Source organism: Malurus melanocephalus, unplaced genomic scaffold (assembly GCF_030028575.1).
Source record: "Malurus melanocephalus ecotype Western Australia unplaced genomic scaffold, MMel_1.1 scaffold_215, whole genome shotgun sequence".
Taxonomy (NCBI): domain Eukaryota; kingdom Metazoa; phylum Chordata; class Aves; order Passeriformes; family Maluridae; genus Malurus; species Malurus melanocephalus.
Window position 1 is genome coordinate 966,522 of NW_026623447.1, and position 21,464 is coordinate 987,985.

Here is a 21,464-nt window from a genome sequence, read left to right on the forward strand (position 1 = left end):
CCTCACGGGAGGGGAGGCTCATGGCCCAGCCCGTGCCCTCACCCAAAATGGCCGCGGGCGCCTCYGTCCGGCCCTAAGGCGGGCTCTGCGCTGAGGGCGCGGAACGCGGAGGCGGCCGCGGTCCCTTCAGAGCGGCGCCGGAGCCCGGGCAGGTACTACGGGGATGGGGCTGATGGAGGGTGAAGCGGGGCCGCGGGTTCCCCACGCGTGGGGGGACAAAACCCGCGGGTTGGGTGGGTTTTGGTAGGGCCGGTCCCTGCCTGGGGAGAGCTCTTCTTTCCCAAGGGGGAGATCAGGCTCTGGGGAGGGGGGAGCAGGTGCAGGACTGGGAGATAAAGAAATATGATCTCYGTAAAGAAAATTCACCTGATGTGTGGTCCTGACTTGATGGATACTGGCGGTGAAGATTTCTAGATGTTCCTTCCAATGGCTTTTGGTGGTTTGCTCTGAACCGAGAGCTTGGAGGAAGCATAAGCATGATATTTTGATGGTGGAGGTCAATTCAGTGTCAAACCCGACAAATTCAAGCAAAATTAAGTTTTTGAATTTGAAATGAAGTACCAGTCCAAAAATACCTCTTTGTCTGTAATTATAACATTGTCATAGTAAAACTTACGTATTTGCTTAAATGTTTATGATTTATTTATTAAATGTAACTTAAGAAGCTGCTTTGGTGCTTTTTATTCCAARGTCCGTCCCTTGCAAGAAACAGCCTGTGAAAGACAATGCCATTGATGTTGAGTGWCCAGCATTAAACCAAGACTGGCATTTGTCTGGCTGAACTTTGCTAAATTAATATGGGGGAAGATATCAAAGTTTGCAGTAAYGGACTTAACTGATATATGTGAGAATCATGTTTTAAGTGGGGTGTAATATTTGTGAAATACAGCCAGATTTCTGCAGTGATCTTGATGTATTTGGTAACTTGCATTTGATAGCAGGCARGAGTATATACAGAAATATTTTATGATGTATTGAGAGCAACCCAGAGGAGTAATTTGAAAATTAAAATTTGATGCTTGACATCCGGAGGAGATGGAGTGTGTATTATGCATAAGTGCTTCTGGCTCTTTCGGTTTCAGAAGCTCTCAGATGTGCTGCTGAGAGATTAAAATCAAAGGCATGGGTGCTTTTTGTTTAACTGAAAAGACTCAGTTAAGTCTGCTCCCCTGGAGCTTTGTATCCAAACTAGCAGAACTGTAGGAGTGTCTTCTTGTATCCAAGTACAGCAAGTTAACTTAAGGACTGAAAATCACAAACCTTTTGTAACAGCTTGGATGTGCTTGGACCTGCTCTCTCAATGTTTTTCATAGTTATTCAAAACCTGATGAATTTTTCTGGAAACCTGTTATCATGGGCTGCCAACAGCAACTTAATGCTAGCCTTTTGGAACTGGTTCTGTGGGACAGGCTGCCCAGGGAAGTGGTGGAGTCACCGTGCCTGAAGTGTTCAAGGAACATGTAGGTGTGTTGCCTAAGGACATGGTTAAGTTGTGTGCTGGGCAGTGCTGGGTTACTGGTTGGGCATCATGATCCTAAAGGTCTTGCTCACCCTAAACAACTCTGCTTCTAATTGAAAATAGTAGAATAGTAAAAACTTGCTGAAAATGCTGCATGGGATGACCCAACTCTTACTGGTTTTAATTAGCACCTGACTTTTTAGTCTCTGCTGTTAGTTTCTGCCTGGGCTGAAGGCATGGTCTTGTTCAAGACAGATGAACATATTTGTGTTGGAAGCTCCGGGTTATATTCTTGAGGTGGTTTGGAAGATGAGAATGCCATCAATGGCATCAGGGATCCTGGCAGTGCTCGGCTGTGGTTTTAACCCTTCCTGGTGTGTCATCACGGATGAGGGACCTCATCAGAGGTGCAGAAGGCTGCATTGTCTTGGCCCAGCTCCCTGACAAGTCCTTCACACAACCTTTTCAGCTCACAGGAAGAATGCTGTCAGAGATTTCTGTTCCTCTTGTTTTGTTTGTATGAAGGGCTGCATGAATTAGCAATAGCATTGTTCTGGGTTCTTGTTCTTCACGTTTTTCTTCTGGAATTTGGTAATGATAGAAAGGGAGAAACTTTYACCTCCAAAATAAGAAGTTTCTTCCAAGAGTTCAGATTCCTGTTGTAGTTAGGCARGTCTTCACATGACAGTTTTACTTTGTGGTTGTTTTCAATGGACAYATTGCTCTTCCTGTGCAAAAAGACTGTGTTCTTACCATGGACATATTTTATAGTCTAGGTTAAAACTTGGTAAGTCCTGAAAAATGCTAGGAAGGGGAACTGGTGGAATCATCAATGATTTAAAATTCTTACTTTTTTTTTTTTTTCAGGTCCAATGAGGTTTCATGAGTCAGATTTGGCTGTTGGGATTTTCTTTTGAAGATGTACATGTTGGTTGAAAACCGCACGAGTTCCTATCTTCATCTGAAGAGGTCACCTGGCATCCGATCCTGGTCTCTCTGTGTTGGTAAGACCACAACATTCCAYAGTTTATTTCAGAGCTTGCTATAAGGCAAGAGGGTCACCACATAAATTCCTGAAAGAACCCCTAGCAAAATGTCTGCTTTCTGGGCATTTCACTTTCTGGAAGAGGAATGATTGTGCTTTGAACTCTTCCTTTATCGTAGCCACTAAATGAATCTGAAGTCTCAGCTTAGCACTTTCACTGTGAGACTGGTCATTTTTCAGTCTCATCTGCAGAACCTCAGAAGCACATGGATGGAATTTTAAGGGAGTCTGGAGAGATCAAGAGCTGAGAGTTTATTATGTGCCATGCAGCAATGTAAATGTGAAGCTTCTGAAGGGGCTGTGTACTTAAGTTGAAAAACATTTCAGTTTTCAGGAATGAAAAGCTGCAGTGTGGCCATGATGGGGTTGGATTGTGCATGTGGTTGGTGGTGAGCTCCTAAGGACGCTGTATATGAAATGAGAASTCATACATGATGTTCTGAAAGGCARCTTTATAARCACTACTGAATATGCAGAAAAAGTAAACTTGTTAGGATCATACTGAGAGAGCTGGTGGGGAAAATCTGGCATATCCTGCTTTCCAGCTGAGTAGATCCCACTACAGTAATACYACAACATTCCCATTGCTTCCAGGGATGTTGGTGAGATGATCTTTGCCGTTGCAGCAGCCTCTGGGGCACGAGCACTCTTCAGATGCTTCTTCCTCTCTTAGAGAATGGAGATGGGAGTTTCTGACACAACTTTACTGCAGAAGTTTTCTTTTGGCTCTATGGAGCACTTAAATGGGAAAGTAACCGCTGCAAGGTTTGTGTCAGCACGTTCCAAGTTGTACTGTGCGGAGAGGAAGTATGGTGTAACGGTTTGATACAGTCCCTCTGAGGTTCGGTCCCCAGTTGTGTCACAAAATTATTATTTCTGACCCCAGCCCCTGTGGTTTTAAGGTCTGTACAGAATGAAAGTCTTTTTTATACTGAGTTCAGAGAAAAAAGACTTTCATACAGTGATCATGCTGCAATCACATTTGTCCTTTTTTTTGAAAAGTGGTGTTTTTCATCAGGGAGTTTCAGATGTTTTTTGAGCTACTTGTTTGTCCTAATTGTTTCCTCTTTTCTCCTAGGAATAGCCTCCATAGGTTTGGCTGCTGCTTATTATAGTGCAGGTAATGGCCATCACTTTTTTGAAAGAATTGTTTCTTCCCTGTTGATCTGTTTTTCATGCTGATGACACCTCTGCAGCTTCTGTCTGGCCTTACCAAGACAGTGGAGGTATCTCTCCCATTGTGGCATGAATATTAAAATCAGTAATAACTGTTGCCTCTATGACTTACTGTGCTTTAATGCTCTGTTTCTTACTCATCCTCCTTTTCCATTTGCAAGTATTTTTAATAATGATATTTAGTACTCTCTGGCATTTTGTACTTCCTGTGTATTTTATAAATGTGATTAGTTGATCCTCACAGCTCTTCTGGGAAGATAGTAATGATTATTTGCYACTGTAATGAAATGATTACTTTGCCTTTGACGGAAGTTTTCTGTTTGTCTGGAAACTGTCAAATCATCATTTGCAGAGATTACTSATCCAAACACCCTTAGAGATTAGACAGTTACTGCTGCTTCTTCCCCCTGCAGTACAGCAGACTGCACCAAATGCCAGCTGTCTTTCCATCAGTGTGATTTATCCTAGAAGGTGCCCTGTCATTCTGATGCTGAATCCTGTTAGCATGATATTTTAAAACTTACTGATGTGTGGGAATGTGCTACGAATATAACTCATGTATTTTTATTTAAAGAGAAAAATGCAGTCAAAGCTGCTTGAGCCACTAGTTAAATCAGCCTCGTTTTTCTTGAGACATTGCAACAAAGTTTTCTGAAACAATCCTAGGCACCGTTCTAGTGTGCCTTCAGATAAAAGCCTGAGTGAGCAAATTGTTCAGGTTGTGACATGTAAACATTTCCAGGACATAAAATGCAAATGCTTGTTTGTCAAGAGGACCAGTTGCTTCCTTTTATGCAGAAACATATTTGCTTCATTGAATTTTCATTGTCCCTAATCCTTGTTCTCTGCAGCACAAATATTTGGTGTTTGACAGCAGGTTGGCAGTTTTGTGGATGCCTTTTAAGATGCCTTTGCTTATAGAGAAGAGAAAGATATGATGTTACGACCTTGCCAAAAACACATATGCTTATAATTCTGCATGGTTTGAAGCCCGGTGTGAATGAAGTCTCTGAAAAATGTGGMGACTTTCTGTATTTTCATCCTGGGAGAGAGCTGTAAAATAGCTTCTAGTACAACTAAAGACAAAAATGTTCCATCAGAGAAACCTTTCTTCCTTTTGTTGCTTTTAAAGGGAGCATGTTGCTTTCAGGATTGTTCGAATATCAAAGAAGGCAAAAAAAGGGCTAAATTTGTGCTTTTTTTGCATTGTTCAGACAGCTTGGCATGGAAGCTCTTCTATATGGCTGGGTGTTTCTTTGTGGCAGCACAGAATCTGGAGCAGTGGGAGGTAAGATGCTGAGCTCAGGAAATGAGTGTCTGTGTAGGAAGCAGTTGGCAGATGCTGATTCCGGCAGCCCCTGCACTTGCTCTGTCCAAACAGACAAGTTAYGGTTTTGCTTTTGAGGAAACCCTTGGGGTTGCTATGCTGGGACTAGACTTAGGGCAGTAATTATTTGACTACATGAGCATGAAAATGTGATGCTAGATGTATGGATTTTTTTTAAGGGGAGACTTGCCCAGAATGTTTTGTCTGATGTAAAAGAGGGAGGATGACTAGGACATTCAGCTGCACAACATGATTTTGAACTTACCCTTCAAGCTAATGACAGAGCAACCATTAAATAAGGGAGCTCTAACCTTCCAGGCTGCTCAGCTTTTTTTCCTCTGGGACAAGCGTGGTGTAACCTGATTTGGAATCTTGTGAATGTTGATGTGCTGGGAGTACGACTGAAAGCAGTTAAGCCACTTTGTCACCTTGCTGACCTGTGTTGTATTAGAATGGGCAACTCACCTGAAGAGAATCAAACCCTCCTTTCATCAACTGGCAGGGAGAGTTGAGATCTCTGTAAGAGTGGCCCACAGAGCACAGCACTAAAATGTCAAATTCACCAGAAGTGTAAATTACAGGAGTTAAAAGTTWGTGTTCAAATTTGTTTCCATGCCAAGTTTTTATTATGTAAGGAATGTGGCAAGAGAGACCACCACGAACCCACTTTTAATTTTTTCTAGAAGTCAAAAGAAATATGGTAAAATCTGTTAAAACCAAGAGCAAGATTGTGATTTTCATAGTGTAGTAATAGAGGAATGTCTCTAAACTAGGYCTGTATTTTTCTGTTACCAAGATTATTTTCCCATAGAACTATTTTTATTTTACTTTGAAGCATAGCTATTGATAGTGTTTTCAAGAARATCTTTATTTTTATTTTTCAATTTTACAGGAAGCTGTATTTGATAAGAACAAGGGAACAATCTGCCTAAAAACATTCAATCTCTACAAAAAAATACTGACSTTGTCCAAAGGAGGCAATGAACAAGGTGAGATTTTCTGTGGTAGAAAATGTGGTGAGCAGCAGAAGAGATGGATATGTACCTGTTTAATACCTTCTCTCGGGTTCCATACTCAAATTAAGTCACATCTGCTTCCAGATCTGCTTTGTTCCCAAGCAGCAGATGTAACAACCTGCCTCTCAGAGGGCTCAAATGCTTCTTTTCAGTGTGCTGAATGCATCTTGTTAATTATTTTAATCCAAGGAAACTAGGCCTGCACGTTATTTTCCATAATAATCTTAGCCATTCCTTTGGGATATTAATATGTAAGTTTACCTCTCCCYTGGCCAGCCTGCTTAGCAGCTGGAACTGGTGGAAAAACTTAAATTTGGATCCAAAAGTTGATATTCCTGTAATCTCATCTGCTTTGGGGAGCCGGCAAATGTTTAGGTATCATATGCAAACAGGCATGTTACATCCTGCAGCTGTAGAATATACATTGAAAGCAGCATGTTCATTAGGCTCAGTTTAATGCAGTATCTGATGGTTTTGGGGCTTCCTGTTGAATTTATAGAAGTTGCAGTATAGTCTGTGAGTTTGTCAAATCATGGTAAATTGGGAGTTCTATTGCAGACTAAAGTAGGATCCTCTTCCATGTCAGAATTTTTCTTCTGCTTCCTCATATAAATCGAGTCAGCTCTCAATAAGCTCAGAAAGCTGGCCAAATTTGAAATGACCTTAAGCTGAATTGGTTTTTAAACAGTTCATTTTGGAGGTAGAAGATAAGAGAAGGATGTTTAATCTTTCTGAATTTTATGATATATRTTTACACTGGGGAGCTGAGCCCATCTCTTCCTCTTTGATAAGATCTGTCTTAGGTACCATTCATGTGAGGATGCAGAGATCAGCAGACACTCTTAGCAGTTAAATATTTCAGTATTCGTTCAATCTCAGTAGACTGAATACCTGTTTATCTACTCTGTACAGAAAAATGGTTAAAACTACCATTAAAGTAAATGGGAAGCATAAGTAATAAAGGGCTCCTCCCCAGTGCCTGGCAGGCTGTACATCTTGTTCCTTAGGGCCTGTATCAGCTAAGATGTGCTGSACTCACACCCTGTGGATGATTCTTTTGTCGGAGCAGCTCAGCGGCTGTTTGCTGCTGCAGGACTGTCCTGGTTGTGTGGGATCACACAGGTGTCCCTGTCACCTAAGTCATGTCTGGCAGTGCTGGGGGTTTGCARTCATGCTAACAGGCTGCCTTGTTTTCCCTGTCTGTTTGCAGTYGTGGCTCTGCTGAACGAGATCCGTGATGTGAACGTGGAAGAGGAGACTGTGCGGTATTTTGGGAAGGGTTACCTGGTTGTGCTGCGCTTTGTCACTGGATTTTCACACCCGCTCACTCAGAGTGCAGTGTTGGGCTGCAGAAGGTGCGGTGTAGACTTTATAAAATTAGAATGTRTAAAGTGGGAAATGCCAATCATGTGGGTCTGTAATTGCCAACTATTATGATTAAGCTCAGTTTTAGACATAGCTGGTATGACCTTGTGTCATTCAGCTTAACCTTTTAAACCTTTTAATGTTTTAATTTGCAGACATTTGGGTAATACCATCTATCAGGAYCATATTTAGGTATCTAAAATCCCTRCAGTGCTGCATGKCTGCTGGAGTCRCCTTCTTCAGTGGCAGAGGGGATTAATTCTATTTTGCAAACATTCAGTGTATTAGTAAACAGAAAATTATCTTAAGCATTGATGATGAGGAACCTTGCAGCAGGGACTGGGGAAAGGACTGATTTGTTCTGATGCGGAAGGAGTGGCTTGATGTGGCATGCTGTCAGCCATACTCTCTCTGCCCATATGACTTTCCGTCTAAGCAGTTATTCTAAGGAATGAGCATGCCTGTTCTTGTCAGCACCACAGTTCCACTGACATTTCCATTGTTTCTTCTTTGCCGCAGTGATGTGGAAGCAGTTGCCAAACTCATTACTAGTTTTCTGGGACTGGACAGAGTGGAGATCCCACAAGATTCCTCCCAGAGCAGCGAAACAGAGGCAAGCGATGCTGATGAACCACAGGAGTAAATACTGATAGTCATTGTGAACTGAAGTAAGCAGAGGCTTTCACACATCTGGAAGATACTCTGTTCTTCAGAAAAAGAAATCCCTCACAACCTTGACCTGGGCATTTCTCAACATGTGCRTTCACAATGGGATGAGTCTGTCTTAGGGGGCACATTTTTTAGTGCTAAACTGCTTCAAGATCCTGCATGTGGACACTGCTGGCTTTTGAACTTTGTCAGCTCATCAGACTTGTCTAGGAGTAGTTATTTGTTAATGAGTTGGTTTGAAATTACTGCTTTTCCATTAATGAAGTGGAGGTACGGATGTGAACTGCTTACTGCAAACATTTACTGCAGGTACAGTATATGAAATGTAGAAGAGTTAGAAATTTAACTCATAAACAATGCTTGGAGGTTTTCCTTTTAATATATGCAATTAGAAGATGCAGAGTAGTGGCACTTTTATGTTCTCTACTACTGACTTGCCRTTAGATATCTGTGGAAATTAAAGTCTGAGTGCCTGTTTTGGAATTCTAAACATCAGGGTGATCAACCTGTAACCATTGTCTTAACTTACCTTGGACTCACCAGGGAGCCATAAATAGTAAAGGAAAAATTATCATGATGATGATGATGAAAGATCTTGGGGATGTTCTACCCTAATGGTGTTCAGCTTAACTTCTGGGCAGGACAGAATAATCTTTTTCTACACCTCAATGTTTACTATTTAAACTGTGTATTTAGAAAGGAAGCAGGGACTTGTGTAACTTTAGGTAGGGAAAAGACTGTTATCAAACARGGTGGTAGTCTAGTGTTGTTGAGTATTTCCTCACTTGAAATKATACCGAAGTGCTAAATAATAACTTATTTAAGGTAGCTGGCATAGATTCAGTGTTTGACTTGTACCCTTGTTTCACTCCAAGTATGTGGTGTCCTCTGTTCTGACCGACGATTTCACAAACAGTTAAAATGTAACTTTTTCAAGGTATTTCTGAAGTAAAAGCTACCTCTGTTAGTCAACTCATCTAGAAATAGAACTCCATCATGCTTACATTAACATGTCAATACAAGAAAAAAAAATTTTAAGTGCTGTAAGTTCTTCAGTGTGCTACAGCTGCTTGTACTGAAGTTCACTAGTTTTTATTTATGAATCTTAAGGTCTTTAGACCTGATTTAGAAAGTATTTACACAGTTACTTGTAGGATATATGAATGGGGTACGAGGTGACTATTGCCTGCTTTCACAGTTGGCCAGCAGCAAATGTCTCCTGGCAACAGTCTCTTCAGGATTTAAAAGAGCCTGTGTTCTTGTTTCCAATCACTCTACCTCTACAGAGAGAAGGCTCTGAAAAGTTTTTGGCAGAAGCTACGTCCTGTTGTGTGTTCCATCTTGGTCTGAAACTGAGTACCTGCTCATCAAAGAACAGGTTGTACCAAGATTTCCCTTCCAGCCATTCAGGCCTGCTATGTGAGCTGAGAGGCAAAGGCTCATGCTGTCAGTGGGAAGGTACTCACACTGCAGCAGGGAGGTGGCTGCTGATGTATCTTGTGTGCAGCACAGAAGTGGGTCTGTTTCCTTTAAATAAAAAGTTGAAATCACATCAGATAKCAATACAGACCTCTGCCAATACACAATCATGAAAGTCCTCTTGAGTTGCTGGGATAATCGAGGCTTTCAGTGCTTACTCCGTACCACTGGAACTGGGAAGCTGCTGTGTATGAAAGCAATCAGGTTGCAGGCAATTARCTAAATTTGCCTTTATTCTGAAGCACAGCTGTAAGCTAAACATAATCATCAAACCTGTTTAAAAATATTGCAGGTATAACACTTTGTAGAGTTCCTCATTTATATCCGCTGTAATATATGCCCCAGGTGTAATATATGCTCACCTTAGGGAGAGGAAAATGAGATGGAGGATTTGGAGAATGTTTTTTGCCTGCACAGTGTAAAATGAGAATGGTGAGTGTTCYAAGGGCTACCAGTGAGAAGTACTCTCCTAGAGTGTATAATGGTATAGTGTAAGCACAAGGGCTCAGCCTGTGGTAAATGCTGCTTTGTATCAAGTATATTCAGAAGACATTTGTGGTATGCATTGCACTTACTGAGCCCATGAAGTGGACCATGGATAAAACAGACAAAACTACCTGTCTTCAGTCTTAGCTATACAGACTTTTGTTTATATTCCCATGAGAGCTGACATTCCACGGAAGATATAAACCATGCTGTAGGTTCCCAGTTAAAAAACAGCTTCTGAAAGGTACGTCTGTTGGTCTAATCCTGCACTGCATTGTGTGTTCTTCTGCTGAGCTGTTGTGCATCCAGCTTGCTGTGCATTCTTGGTGTTAGTAATGTGTTTACTTGTGGACTATGCATTATCTTATACAAAGACTAAAACAATGTAAATAAGGAAAACTCAGAATCTATAGAAAGGGGAATGACCTGTAGTAAGGTACAGCTTGAAATACATCCTGTGGAGTAAGTTGCATGTTGGGTTGATGTCCAGTGATCACCTCTTTAGAGGGGTTTTCTAGTATCTCCCCTCATTCCTCAGTACCCTGTTGTGGTAGGCAGGAGAAGGATGGCTGCTGCCATGCACTGTGTGTCTAGGAGGAATATTTTGATTCCACAGTCTTTCTCTTGGAGCAGTTGGTGCCATCCTCTCTCATTCCATTTCCGTTGTGCATTTGGCAGCTGTCACAGTACCAATAAGTACAGTTTCAATGGGAACCTGAGTTCTGTAGTCGGAGCTAGTGGGCAGGGGCACTGAGGACATTCTGCCAGGGTGGAGGCATGTCAGGCACTGCTTGGTGATCCACCCAGGAGCATCCTGTGGCACAGATCTCTCAACCTCTGAGCTTGGCAGTGGGACACTGGACTAATGTTATCACAGGCTGATGAGGTTTTCTCTTGTATTTATCTTGATCCACATGTGGAACTTCTTACCTTCAAAAACTTCATCTTTTGTTGGAAGTTGGAAGACATGGCCAGATATAATGCAGTAACTGTTCATGCACAATTAACTTGCAATTGCCGTTTGGATTTGGTTATGGCAATGTCTCTGCACTCCTCAGCAATGTGATGCAGCTTGAAGAACTGCTAATAGCAGGTGCTAACTCAGGACAGCTTCCACACTTTCCTCTTTGGACTGGTCCTCTCTCATCCTCCTCTTCCACTTTTCACTGTTCTGGTGAATGCTGTTGTGGATGGCTTTCCTCACCTCTCTTGGGCCCAGCAAATTCAAAGGCCCAGTAAACATAGCCTTACATGTGCCTGGTGTAAAGTGGCTTGTACCCAAAGGAACGGTGGGAAGGACTGGTTTTGGTTAGGAAAYTGGGTACTCCTAGAAGACTATTACAACAGATGTGGTCATTAACTTTTGCATCTCAGGCCATCTAGAGCCTTGTGCCTGGACACCTGTAGTTTGTATGACTTAGGAATGATTTAAAAACCTGCATAGCAGACCTTAGATTAGATCTAACACCCTGACCCCTAAAATCAACCCTTTCTGTCTGTTCTTTACTGCATGGTGAGTGCCACTTGGCAGGTGCTTCAGCTTATGCTTGGGCAGCACAYTGGCAGTTCCTTGCATGGCTGTGGTGGGATGGGACCGTGGCCTTGGCTGCTGCAGTGAGCAAAAGCATCTGGACAGAGGGAGAACTCCTTAATGTAAGSTGTAACCTCGTATTCTGGTGTCTCACAATGAAATGAAATATTCCATACCTAGGATCAATTGTGYAAGTCTCAAAGAAAATCAGAGTATTTATAGTTGAGTTCTGACTTTGGGCTGTATTTATGAAGTTRCAGATACCAAAACCTCAGCTGGCTTACATAGTAAATAAAGAGYGCTACTTCTGACACTGCTGTAGATTGCTGGGAGGCAAAAATACTTCGGGAAAATGTTTAGAAATTGCTTTTTTTACTTTAAAATTGCAAGTAGAATTTCAGCAAGGCCTTGTTGTATTTTCTTTTTTTTTAAAAAAATCCATTGATAAAATCAATTCTGAACTTGTTTTGCATCACTGTAGTATTTTGTATTGTTTTTTATTAAAATTTCTAAAATATTAATGGGTGTCTAAATCACTACTTGGCAGAGACCTACTTATGGAGTTAATAGGAGGTGGGACAGACTAGAGGAAGCCCAAATACCTTCTTAGAAGTGACCCTGCTGACATTTGCAGCAGCCCAGCTTTCAATTTCAAGTAAGTTCATCCAGCTCTCCAATGGTGAATATATTTCCATCTTCCCTCCTTCAAACCAAACCAGTGTGTCACATACACAAAAAGCAGCAAATTCCACAAACCTTTTGAGTAKCAAAGATTTTATTCAAGTAAAATAAATTAAGATCCTGTTTAGTTCAACCTATGTGACAGGTATACATAGCARTTGATTCTTTTTAGGTAAAAATCTGCATGTGGACATAATCACTGAGGCTCTCATTGAATAAACTGATGCTGTAATTTTACTTCCTGTTTCTCAAGAAAATGTCAATACCAACRCTTAAAAAAAATTAAAGGAATAAATGAAGCACAGAAGTAAATATTTTGAATATTCATAGTGAAGCAACATACTTTACTAACAGACTTCTGAATATTTCCATTTTAGTGATTAATGCTCCAGTAAGGTGCTATACATTATGAAAAATTTGGCATTAAAGCAGAGTAAATGAGCATTTGTTCCTCATATTTAGTAAATTTAGTTATGCCTCAATTTGGGACAAACCTGGAAAGTGCAGGTTGCAGTTTCAGGTTTTACACAGCTAAACAGATGCCTCATTGAGTGGGMTGATCCTTTTCTGTGGGGATGAGAAACTGGGCTTAGACAATGCTTTGGCAGGGAGTGAAGCAGCCCAGTGTGTTAAGGCAGTTTTTTTCTCCAATCCAGGTGTCACTGCCTCAGCAGCTCCCTCTCACCTGTGATGGAATGGTAGGACACAGTTCAGCATAGAGCTGACAGGTGAAGGAGTTACAGTGCAGAACAAAATGACCCAAACTTTTAAGGATCCTAAATATTAGTGTAGAACTTTCTCAGGTCATTGTTATGTAAGAGCCTGTTGCTGAATTTGGAAGAAACTGGGTTTTCCTTTGCCTTATAAGAGAATGAGCTGTGTCTCACTCCCACATTCTGTTAYGCAAGGGGAGCAAACCTGACTTAAAGAGCAGGTGAATTAAGGCTCAGCCTGTGTTAAGACAGGCAAATTACAACAGAATTKAAGTCTATTATGCTAATAAATTCCTTCGTGCCTTCAGGTCACTTTTGTTTAACCACAGTTCTTGCTTCAACTCTCAAGATGACAAACTCCAGCTCAAGGACTAGTTGATGATTTTCACTAGCCATGTTTTTCCAGGGAATGAGTCTGACTAGTTGAAATGCCCTTAATTTTGTGCTTTTATTGCTTCATCTAAATCATCCACCACTTGCTGCAGCTTCTGTAGGCTGGGGTGGACATTCTCCTCCATCCATTCCTCTATAGTACACTTGTGGAAAACTTGTTCCATGGCTGCTTGGAGGTCTTGCACCACAGCATTCCAACTGGAGAGGAGACTGAGCAGAAATGAGAAGAAACAATGACATTTCCAGGTGAGCTGTGCCTCAAGGGAGAGTTGGCTTTCTGACCTTTGGAAGGGAGGACTACCCTTAAAACTACAGGAAAAGAAGCAGCTATTACAAGAACCTAAAGGACTTGATTTTGTTCAGATGGCAAAAAGTTGATGCTGTTTCTGTTTAAGTTCCATCAGTTGGATATTCACCTTATCACAGCAAGGAAAAAGTATAAATTAACCTTTKAGCATGAAATAGCATAATGTCTAGGACAAGTTCTGAAAAGCCCATGGTGACAGAGAGCAGGGGGAAGAGCCCGCCTTTATTCCAAGCTCTGCCTGGAGTCAGGACCACAGTGAGCTCCTACACTGAGGCCAAGCACTGCTTAAGGTGCAGCAGGCTGTACAGGAGTAACAAGGGAGAGGCTTTGGGAGACCTATTTTGTACTTGTTCTCGAAGAATTTATTCAACAGATGGCAGGCAAAGATAAAATTAGAATCACAGAATKGTTTGGGTTGGAAGGAAACTTTGAAGACCATCTGGTTTCAACCCAAGTATATTCTATTTAAAATCATATTAGGGATACTTCATCTGGTTCCCACTGATGTTACTGAGATAATTAGACAAAGAGATAAGGACTCACAACTCTGTACCTGAATGCCCAAAATGTCAGACTTTTAATTCCTCTGTATTGCAAAATAAGTAGAGTTACCTGACTGCATCTGGCTGGAAGTGGTGAATTATGATAGGATGAATAATCTTCCTTTTCCTGTGGTAGGGGCTGAACCAGCCTGTGACATACCTGAAAATGGACGTTAGTGGGAGCAGTGATGAAACAGCAGCATCTGTGTTTGTCACTGACAGGGAGCGGGGTAAAGCTTTAGCTGAACTCCTGCACAGAGATTATGCTTAAGGAGTAAGTTTATTTAGCTTGAATTAGCTGGAATTAGCTTGTGAAAGAGTGTTCCTGGCAGATGACCACCTGATCATCTGCTGCAATGTAAGTTTCATTTCAAGCTCCTTTTTTTGTAATTGCACCATTCAAAATTTTCATTTTAACTTTARGTGGCAGTAAAATGTAATTAAGGAAAGAACTAGATGCTTGAAATATGGCAGCACATTTAGTAATTCTGCTGAAGTATTTTAAATTTTCACCTAAATAATATGTTCTGCTGGTGCAATAGCACCTGAAATGCAGAGCTTGATATTTACATCACTTTTTTTGAGCTGTGGCCCACTTTGAGATGATACAGCTCCAACACTCCTCCAGCCAGGCAGAAAATCAACATAGACCTCTTTACCTGTTCTTTTCAAGAAGTTCATCCACTGATGACTTGAGGTAGAAACTAACTTGKGTCACGAGTTTGAGGATATTGCTCCCAGGAAAGGTCCCCAGATTTGTGCTGTCCAAAGAGGATCCATCAGTTTCTGAACTTACCACACAAGGAGAAGCATCTGAATTCTGCAGCTGGAATTTTACCTCATGAAAGTATCAATTTCCAGATTAGACATTCCCAGAAGCTTTTCCACATTTTCTTTAACCCTTTCAGAATAGCCACCTGGCAGGAGACAGTRGAAATGAGTAAAGGAGCCTAAGGAATCAAAATGTTCATACAAGAGGGGTTTTCTGGAGTATTTTTTCTGGAGTTTTCTGGAGGGGGCTTAGTAGTCCCCCTTCGATGAAGAATTTTTTAAAGGAAAAATGGAAATAAGGAATATATACTCGTAAGTGGGAGGAGGAGCTCACTACCTTTCACACAGTTATCTTGTGCAAGGTGAAGCACCTCCTAGCTCTGAGCTTTCCGTTCAGGGTGCTGAGTATTTCTAGTGCCGTAATTAAAAATCAGGGGCTTGTGGGGTTTATTTTGAAAATAAGAAATGCAGCAAGACAAAAAGGAAAAATTCTGTTGGCAACTGCCTGTAAAGAAAGCAGAAACTACAGGAAGTATTTTAYCAGACAGCATCCTTCCTAGATCCATTTTAAGAAAAATGATTCGTTAAAGCAACTTTTACACATGAGCATGTTCTAAATCTAAACTAAATTAATCTCATTTATATATCACTATTGTTTCAAATCAGTTTGAAAAGCAATTCTACTTCTTAAATTTATTTTTTAATATAAGCATGAAGTTTTTGACCATTTGTGTTAGATCACAATAAACGATGAGTAGTATACAATAGCTGTTTTTAAATAGGCCAAGAAGTTTCTCTGCTCCCATACTTCAAATTTTAATTTGTTGCTCGTAATTCACACCATGATCAGACAGTCAAACCACCTGAAAATATAACAAGCCTGTGCCAACCTTAGGGCAAGGTCACTTCACTCCTAGGCTAGGCATTAGCTGAGAGAGAATAAAGCTGTCAGTGTACCATTCTTTAGTGCCTGCAGACACACGGCCARTGATGGAATTGCCACAGGGAGAAGCTCACACAAAACAGAGAAGTGATCATACCTACAKAAGAAAACATGCATTAATTACACATTTTTACTCTTAGAACATACTAAACAAGCGGGAAACTTTAATATTTAAATCACTAAAATTCAAAGAGCTTTAGAAACATCAGTTTCTGTTTCAGAGAAGGGACTACCTGTCTCTGTGATGTATTCCTCTTTTACTAGTAAGAACAGATACAAACCAAACTCCTTTCTTATGACAAATCAGGGTCAGAGAGTGGAATTCAACTCTCTGGTATTCTCTTAGACCCCCTGAATTGCCTAAAAATGTTTTACTCCTTCATTACATTGACAAGTCTCTTATCTAATTTCATTGTATTTGAGTTCACATCAGACATTCAGATAGACACCCATGCCTGAGCTACACTGTTTATGAGCAGTTCAAGGTRGCACAAAATCCACTGAAGCCTGCACACCCAATCTGCAGCTGGTGGTGTCCCCAAAGCCATTGTTCCTGCTGGTTAGTGCTATACGGCTGACTGGAATGCTGAAATCCACCCTTCATAGTGTGGCGGTGAGGCCCAGCAGTGATTGACAGGGAGGATTGCAAGGTTGCAAAGTTCCCTTCTAAACCCCCAGCTTCCCTGTACCTCTTAGGGGGCTTTTGGGTGGAAATTTACTCCCACGTGATCCTTGGAACCATGCAAAAGGCAGTTCCTTACCTCTGCCAGCCGGTCAGCGCGATACCTTCAAGGACCTCAGCCGGGCTCCTGCTCGCCACCTGCAGCCACTCCAGGTGGTTCCTGAGGTGGTGCCCAATGAGGGTCAGAGACTGATTCACTCCTGTGGCTCCTTTAAAGGCACTTGCAAACCACACCTTGGAGAAGCCACACCTGCGGTACTTCTCTATGAGCTGCACTGCAATGAGACACAAAGAACATGCACAGGATGAGCTTTCTCCAGTTTAAGCACTGACAGCAATGCTGCAGTGAAGGCGAACACAGCTCCAGTTCCAACAGGCTGCTAAGCCTTTTCCTGCCAGRCTTCCAGAATCAGCAAGGATGGGAGATTTGACATCCGCTCTGAGCAGCCTCTTGAGTGGCTGCTCTCCTATTTTCATGTGCCAGTTACTGTATTCCACTCCCTTGTATTGCTACCACGCTCAGAGCTCTGAGCATTAACAAACAGGCACAACATCTGATTCTTCTTGCAACAAAGAAGTATTTGCCTGCACCTTAGATGCCTGGCTGGAGCCTTTAGGAGTTTTCCTTTATATTCTACACAGGTATGAAGGCTTGAAACTTCTTTTGCAGAGCTGTTCAATATAGAGTTATGTGCTCCTATTGGTGTTACTGCAAGGAGAGTTAATGTAACCGTGCTTGTGAAAAACCTGTGGATCTTCTATCAGTGATTGCACAACTCTAATAAAAAGAATTAAGCAGCAGAGAATGCAAGTCATTCATAGGGGAAACAAGCAGAAAAAGAAAATAAATAGCAACAATTATGTGAAATCAAACAAGGGCTGTCCTCATGCTATTAAAGCAATAAAAAACAATTTAGCAAACCATAATGTTCTGGTGTGCAGTGAAGGTATGTTTTAATGACACAATTTTGCTTTGGCTATTTTGCTTCTACCCAGCTCAGCAGAGAAATACAAACCTTTGCCCTCCACGTCTATGTCTGCTGCATAGTCCCATATCATCGGCTGCACCAACTGTGGGACCCCAGACTCTGAAAGAAACAGAATTCTGAGTCATGGAAGACAGCCAGTTAAAATGAGAACTAAGTACAGGTTATTGGTGCAGTAGCACATGACTACAACTATGGTTTGTCACTTACTCGTGAAGTACCCTTTGGCAACTGCAGCCTGGCCAGGACTTGGTACATGCCCAGGGCCACTGTTCTTAGGCATCATGAAACCACTATTATGGGCGGCAGTGACAATTTATCAGAGATCCCATTCACCCYAAGCCCACATCATTCTTAGTCCCTTGCATCTGTCCATGTACCTGCTGGGTTTCACTGGCAGAGCCGCAAGCTTTGGACACAAGATTTACCCTAAATTCAAATATAACATTCACCCTTTCACAGAGTGCCYGGGCTGTGTTTGCATGGAACATAGATTTCCAAGATGGCCTTGAAATACAAATAAAGACACAAGTTTAGCTTTAAATCTTTTTATAATCAACTCCCAGACTAGTTTGAAACATGTGAAAGTGATCCCTAGAGAAACTGCAGTAAAATGTGCAGAAATCCAGTATTTTAACTCCATTGCATTTTAACTTGTTTATCCTGTTATTGTGGCAGCAGAGTGCACTTAGATTCTGTACTGCACTTGTGGAAACTCCATGGGTCCCATCTGCATTTTTGGGGATAATTTCCCACTATCAAAGCCAGTAATAGGTCAGTAACTACTGGATGAGCTGCACAACTTTTCCTGGTACTGTCTAAATCTGCTTAGAGCAGCCATATAAGGTGGCTCTGAAAATGCTGGAACTCCATCTATGCTCACACTACTCAAATTTTTAGTGGTTTCATATATTTCAACAAACAAGACTTGTGATGTCAAAATCCTGGGGCTACCCCACAATTCAGCATCAAAGTCCTCATGACATGGAACATGATCACAAAGATGCTCACAGGGATGCAGCTTCTCCATGTGAGTTTGCAMCACTGGGACCAGATACTGTAAAGAGCAAAAGTGAACATTAGAAGGTGGTGAGAGGCACAGAGATTTAGTCTTGGATCACAAAGGCTAGTAGGTTATTGTCTTAATGTGTAAAGGAAGTCCAACTGATGGCAACCACTGCAGGATGAGTGTTCTGATTGTCACTGTCATGGAAAACTAAACTGTACGTGTTCAGACTGGCCCACAGTCACACAGGGACTCTGTACCAGCCAAGGATTTAGTGTTTCTATTCTCTTGTCAAACAGACCATAGCTCAACTCTTGTCAGATTTGTTGTTTTCATTATATTCAGCTGCCAACCAGGCTGTTTTAACTGGCTGTGTAAACCTGCCTCAGCCCATYGCTGGTCACTCACCTGCCAATATTTGCTCACTCATCCCCCTGAGCATGTCATCCCACACGATGGGTGTCACCATGGGGTAAGATGAGGMCAAACAACTGGCAACTGCTTTTATGTGGGATAAGCACAGCTTTTCTGGAGTGTTGTCTTGCTGCTGCAGCCACTGCTTTGACTCCTCTCCTTCACCTAGGTAGTAGACCTGAAACATCAAGCAAATAAACCTGACTTCTTGTATAGAAATAGAGAAAGTGAGTTTGACAATATTCAAAACCTTTGCCCAGATGAGACCACTGAGTTGACACATTCAAAAGCACCGCCTAGAGCTGAAGACACTGCAAGCATTTCTATCTGTCTGCAGGAGACTGTGGCCATGATTTACATGCATCACTTAAGGGAGTTTTCCTATAGAAACTAAAATACCTGTATATTTGCCTTTGGAAGATTTGTCCTTGAAGTAGCCCTTGCTACCTTTTTTTTACTTCAACTCTAGCAACCCATCAGATTTTCAGTAAGATAAAATGAGGTTCCTATCTCGGGGAAGGAGATCATCCAAATATGAGCCCAGGAGTGACTTGGGAACATGTCCAAGGGTGGCCCAACATACTTGGTTCTATGCAGAGAATGAATACTTTAAAATTTGCTGGTTCAGAGCAGATTTTATCTAAAACATGTTTATTCTACATAAATAGTATTTCGCTTTAAAAAAGCCTACAGCTCCCCATTTAACAATTTTATCAGTTTTCACACAACAAGATACAAAATGCCAAACTAACACGAGGATAGTAGAGTGGTCATAATGATTTCCAGAGATCTGTGTGCCATCAGGATGGTTTTCAGAAACTGGGAAATGAGAAAACTCTTTCTTAAGGAGACAAACTACCAAGGTAAAAAACCCCAACATTTCCCRCCACAAAAGGGATTACTTTGAGTTCTGTTTGACAGAGCAATGAGCCAACATCTTATATCAAACTTACAGAATTCTTAATGAACAGTCTAATTGATATCTCACTTTAAATACTCACTTGACCTTCACCCAAATGCTGAGTTAGGCTTTAAGAAGGTGCTTTCAATGCTTTGATATTACACTCGTATCCATGGAAATGACAACCTGTGCTACTGGAATAATTTAYTGTCAGAAAGACTTTTCTACACTGGCTTCAGTGGTGTTTTTCTGTCCCCAAAATCCCACTCAAACATGGCCTGGGCACCACTGAAATGCAGAAGCCTCAGCTCTTAYTATCATTCCTCAAAAGAAACATTCCCAACTCAAGAGAAGTCCCACCTCATCACATCCGATGTGAAACCACCGCAAGTCTTCGTGCAGGGCCATGACCTGGTCAATCATGGCTTTGACCAGTGCCAGCGAYTCCTCCTTGTGTGGGTTCAGGGCATTGGGCAACACCTTCACCTCCCGGAGATGGGCGAACTCCCTGTGCTTCAGCACAAACTGCAAGGGAAAAGGGAGCCTGGGGAGGAGCTGCAACATGAGGGGACAGCAGCGCCCTGCTGTCAGCAGGCCTCTGAGAGCAGGTGTCCTGCTAAACACRGGGTTTGGCTGTGAGTGGGTGCCAGGGACAGCACAGGGGGGCACAGCTGCTGCTCCACAGTGCTGGGGGTCTCTGACCACACAGCACCTCCCAAGGTGGGTGAAGGAAACAGGAARGTCACTGCAGTGTGACCCTGATGTCAAATCATGCAGCTGGCAGAGCTGGATAACTGGAAACCGGGACTTGGATYGGAAATTTCCCAAGGGAGAATCACAGAATAGGTCAGGTTGGAAGGGACCACAGTGGCTCATCTGGTCCCACCTCCCTGTTCCAGCAGGGCCGTCCCAAAGTACACAGCACAGGGTTGTGTCCAGAGGGCTCTGGAATATCCCCAGTGAGGGGCCCTCCACACGCTTTCTGAGCAATCTGTTCAGGGCTCRGTCACTGCACAGTAAAGAAGTTCTTCCTCATGTGCAGATGGAATTTCCTGGGCATCAGTTTCTGCCCAGAACTGGACACAGTGCTCCAGGTGAGGCCTTGCTGAGCAGAGGGACAGAATCACTTTCTGACCTGCTGGAAATGCTCTTCCTAATTCACCACGGGGTCCCATAGGCCTTGTTGTCCCCCCGGGCACTGCTGGCTCAGCACACCCGTGCTCCCGCCCAGCCCAGCGCAGTCCTGCCCTGCTCAGCCCAGCCCTGCTCACCTCCATGTGCCCGAAGCTCTGCACCAGTGGCACCACATCCAGGCCATGTGCCCGTGCCTGGCTCAGCAGCGCCCGGAGCTCTGCGGGGCTACGGACAGTGACATGTCAGTGCCCACTGCGCATGGCCCCGGGGCACTTGTGGGTACCCAGAGCTCCCTGTGGGTACCTAGCAGAACCTGGGGGGTACACGGCAGTACCTGTAGGCCTGGGGTGCTTGCAGCAGCTCCAGCGGCCCCGTGTACGGGAAGGTGTCCTCATATTCCAGAAGCAGCCCGGTGGCACCCAGGGCACGGAGCAGCGG

At 42.6% G+C, this 21,464-nt stretch overlaps 2 protein-coding genes across 4 annotated transcripts; one reads left to right on the forward strand and one right to left on the reverse strand.

The window, feature by feature from the left end:
• Window positions 1-11,959, forward strand: LOC130578174 (cytochrome b-245 chaperone 1). Its single transcript, XM_057374077.1, has 7 exons — window positions 1-152; window positions 2,327-2,463; window positions 3,583-3,624; window positions 4,895-4,968; window positions 5,900-5,996; window positions 7,234-7,378; window positions 7,908-11,959. Exons 2-7 carry the CDS (start codon window positions 2,379-2,381, stop codon window positions 8,029-8,031), a joined length of 567 nt encoding a protein of 188 aa, XP_057230060.1. The 5' UTR covers window positions 1-152; window positions 2,327-2,378; the 3' UTR covers window positions 8,032-11,959.
• Window positions 11,960-12,822: 863 nt separating this feature from the next.
• On the reverse strand, window positions 12,823-21,219 carry HEXD (hexosaminidase D). Of its 3 annotated transcripts, none has more exons than XM_057374057.1 (9): window positions 21,164-21,219; window positions 20,253-20,417; window positions 18,986-19,169; window positions 16,665-16,860; window positions 15,918-16,000; window positions 15,028-15,106; window positions 14,849-14,950; window positions 14,260-14,349; window positions 12,823-13,550 (listed from the first exon to the last, which is right to left on the reverse strand). In XM_057374057.1, exons 1-9 carry the CDS (start codon window positions 21,167-21,169, stop codon window positions 13,382-13,384), a joined length of 1,074 nt encoding a protein of 357 aa, XP_057230040.1. In that variant the 5' UTR covers window positions 21,170-21,219; the 3' UTR covers window positions 12,823-13,381. The 3 variants fall into 3 exon arrangements, with proteins under 3 accessions (XP_057230040.1, XP_057230041.1, XP_057230042.1); XM_057374058.1 differs by lacking the exon at window positions 14,849-14,950 and adding an exon at window positions 17,602-17,673; XM_057374059.1 differs by lacking the exons at window positions 12,823-13,550; window positions 14,260-14,349 and adding an exon at window positions 17,602-17,673 and having other exon boundaries at window positions 14,495-14,950.
• Window positions 21,220-21,464: the final 245 nt, after the last annotated feature.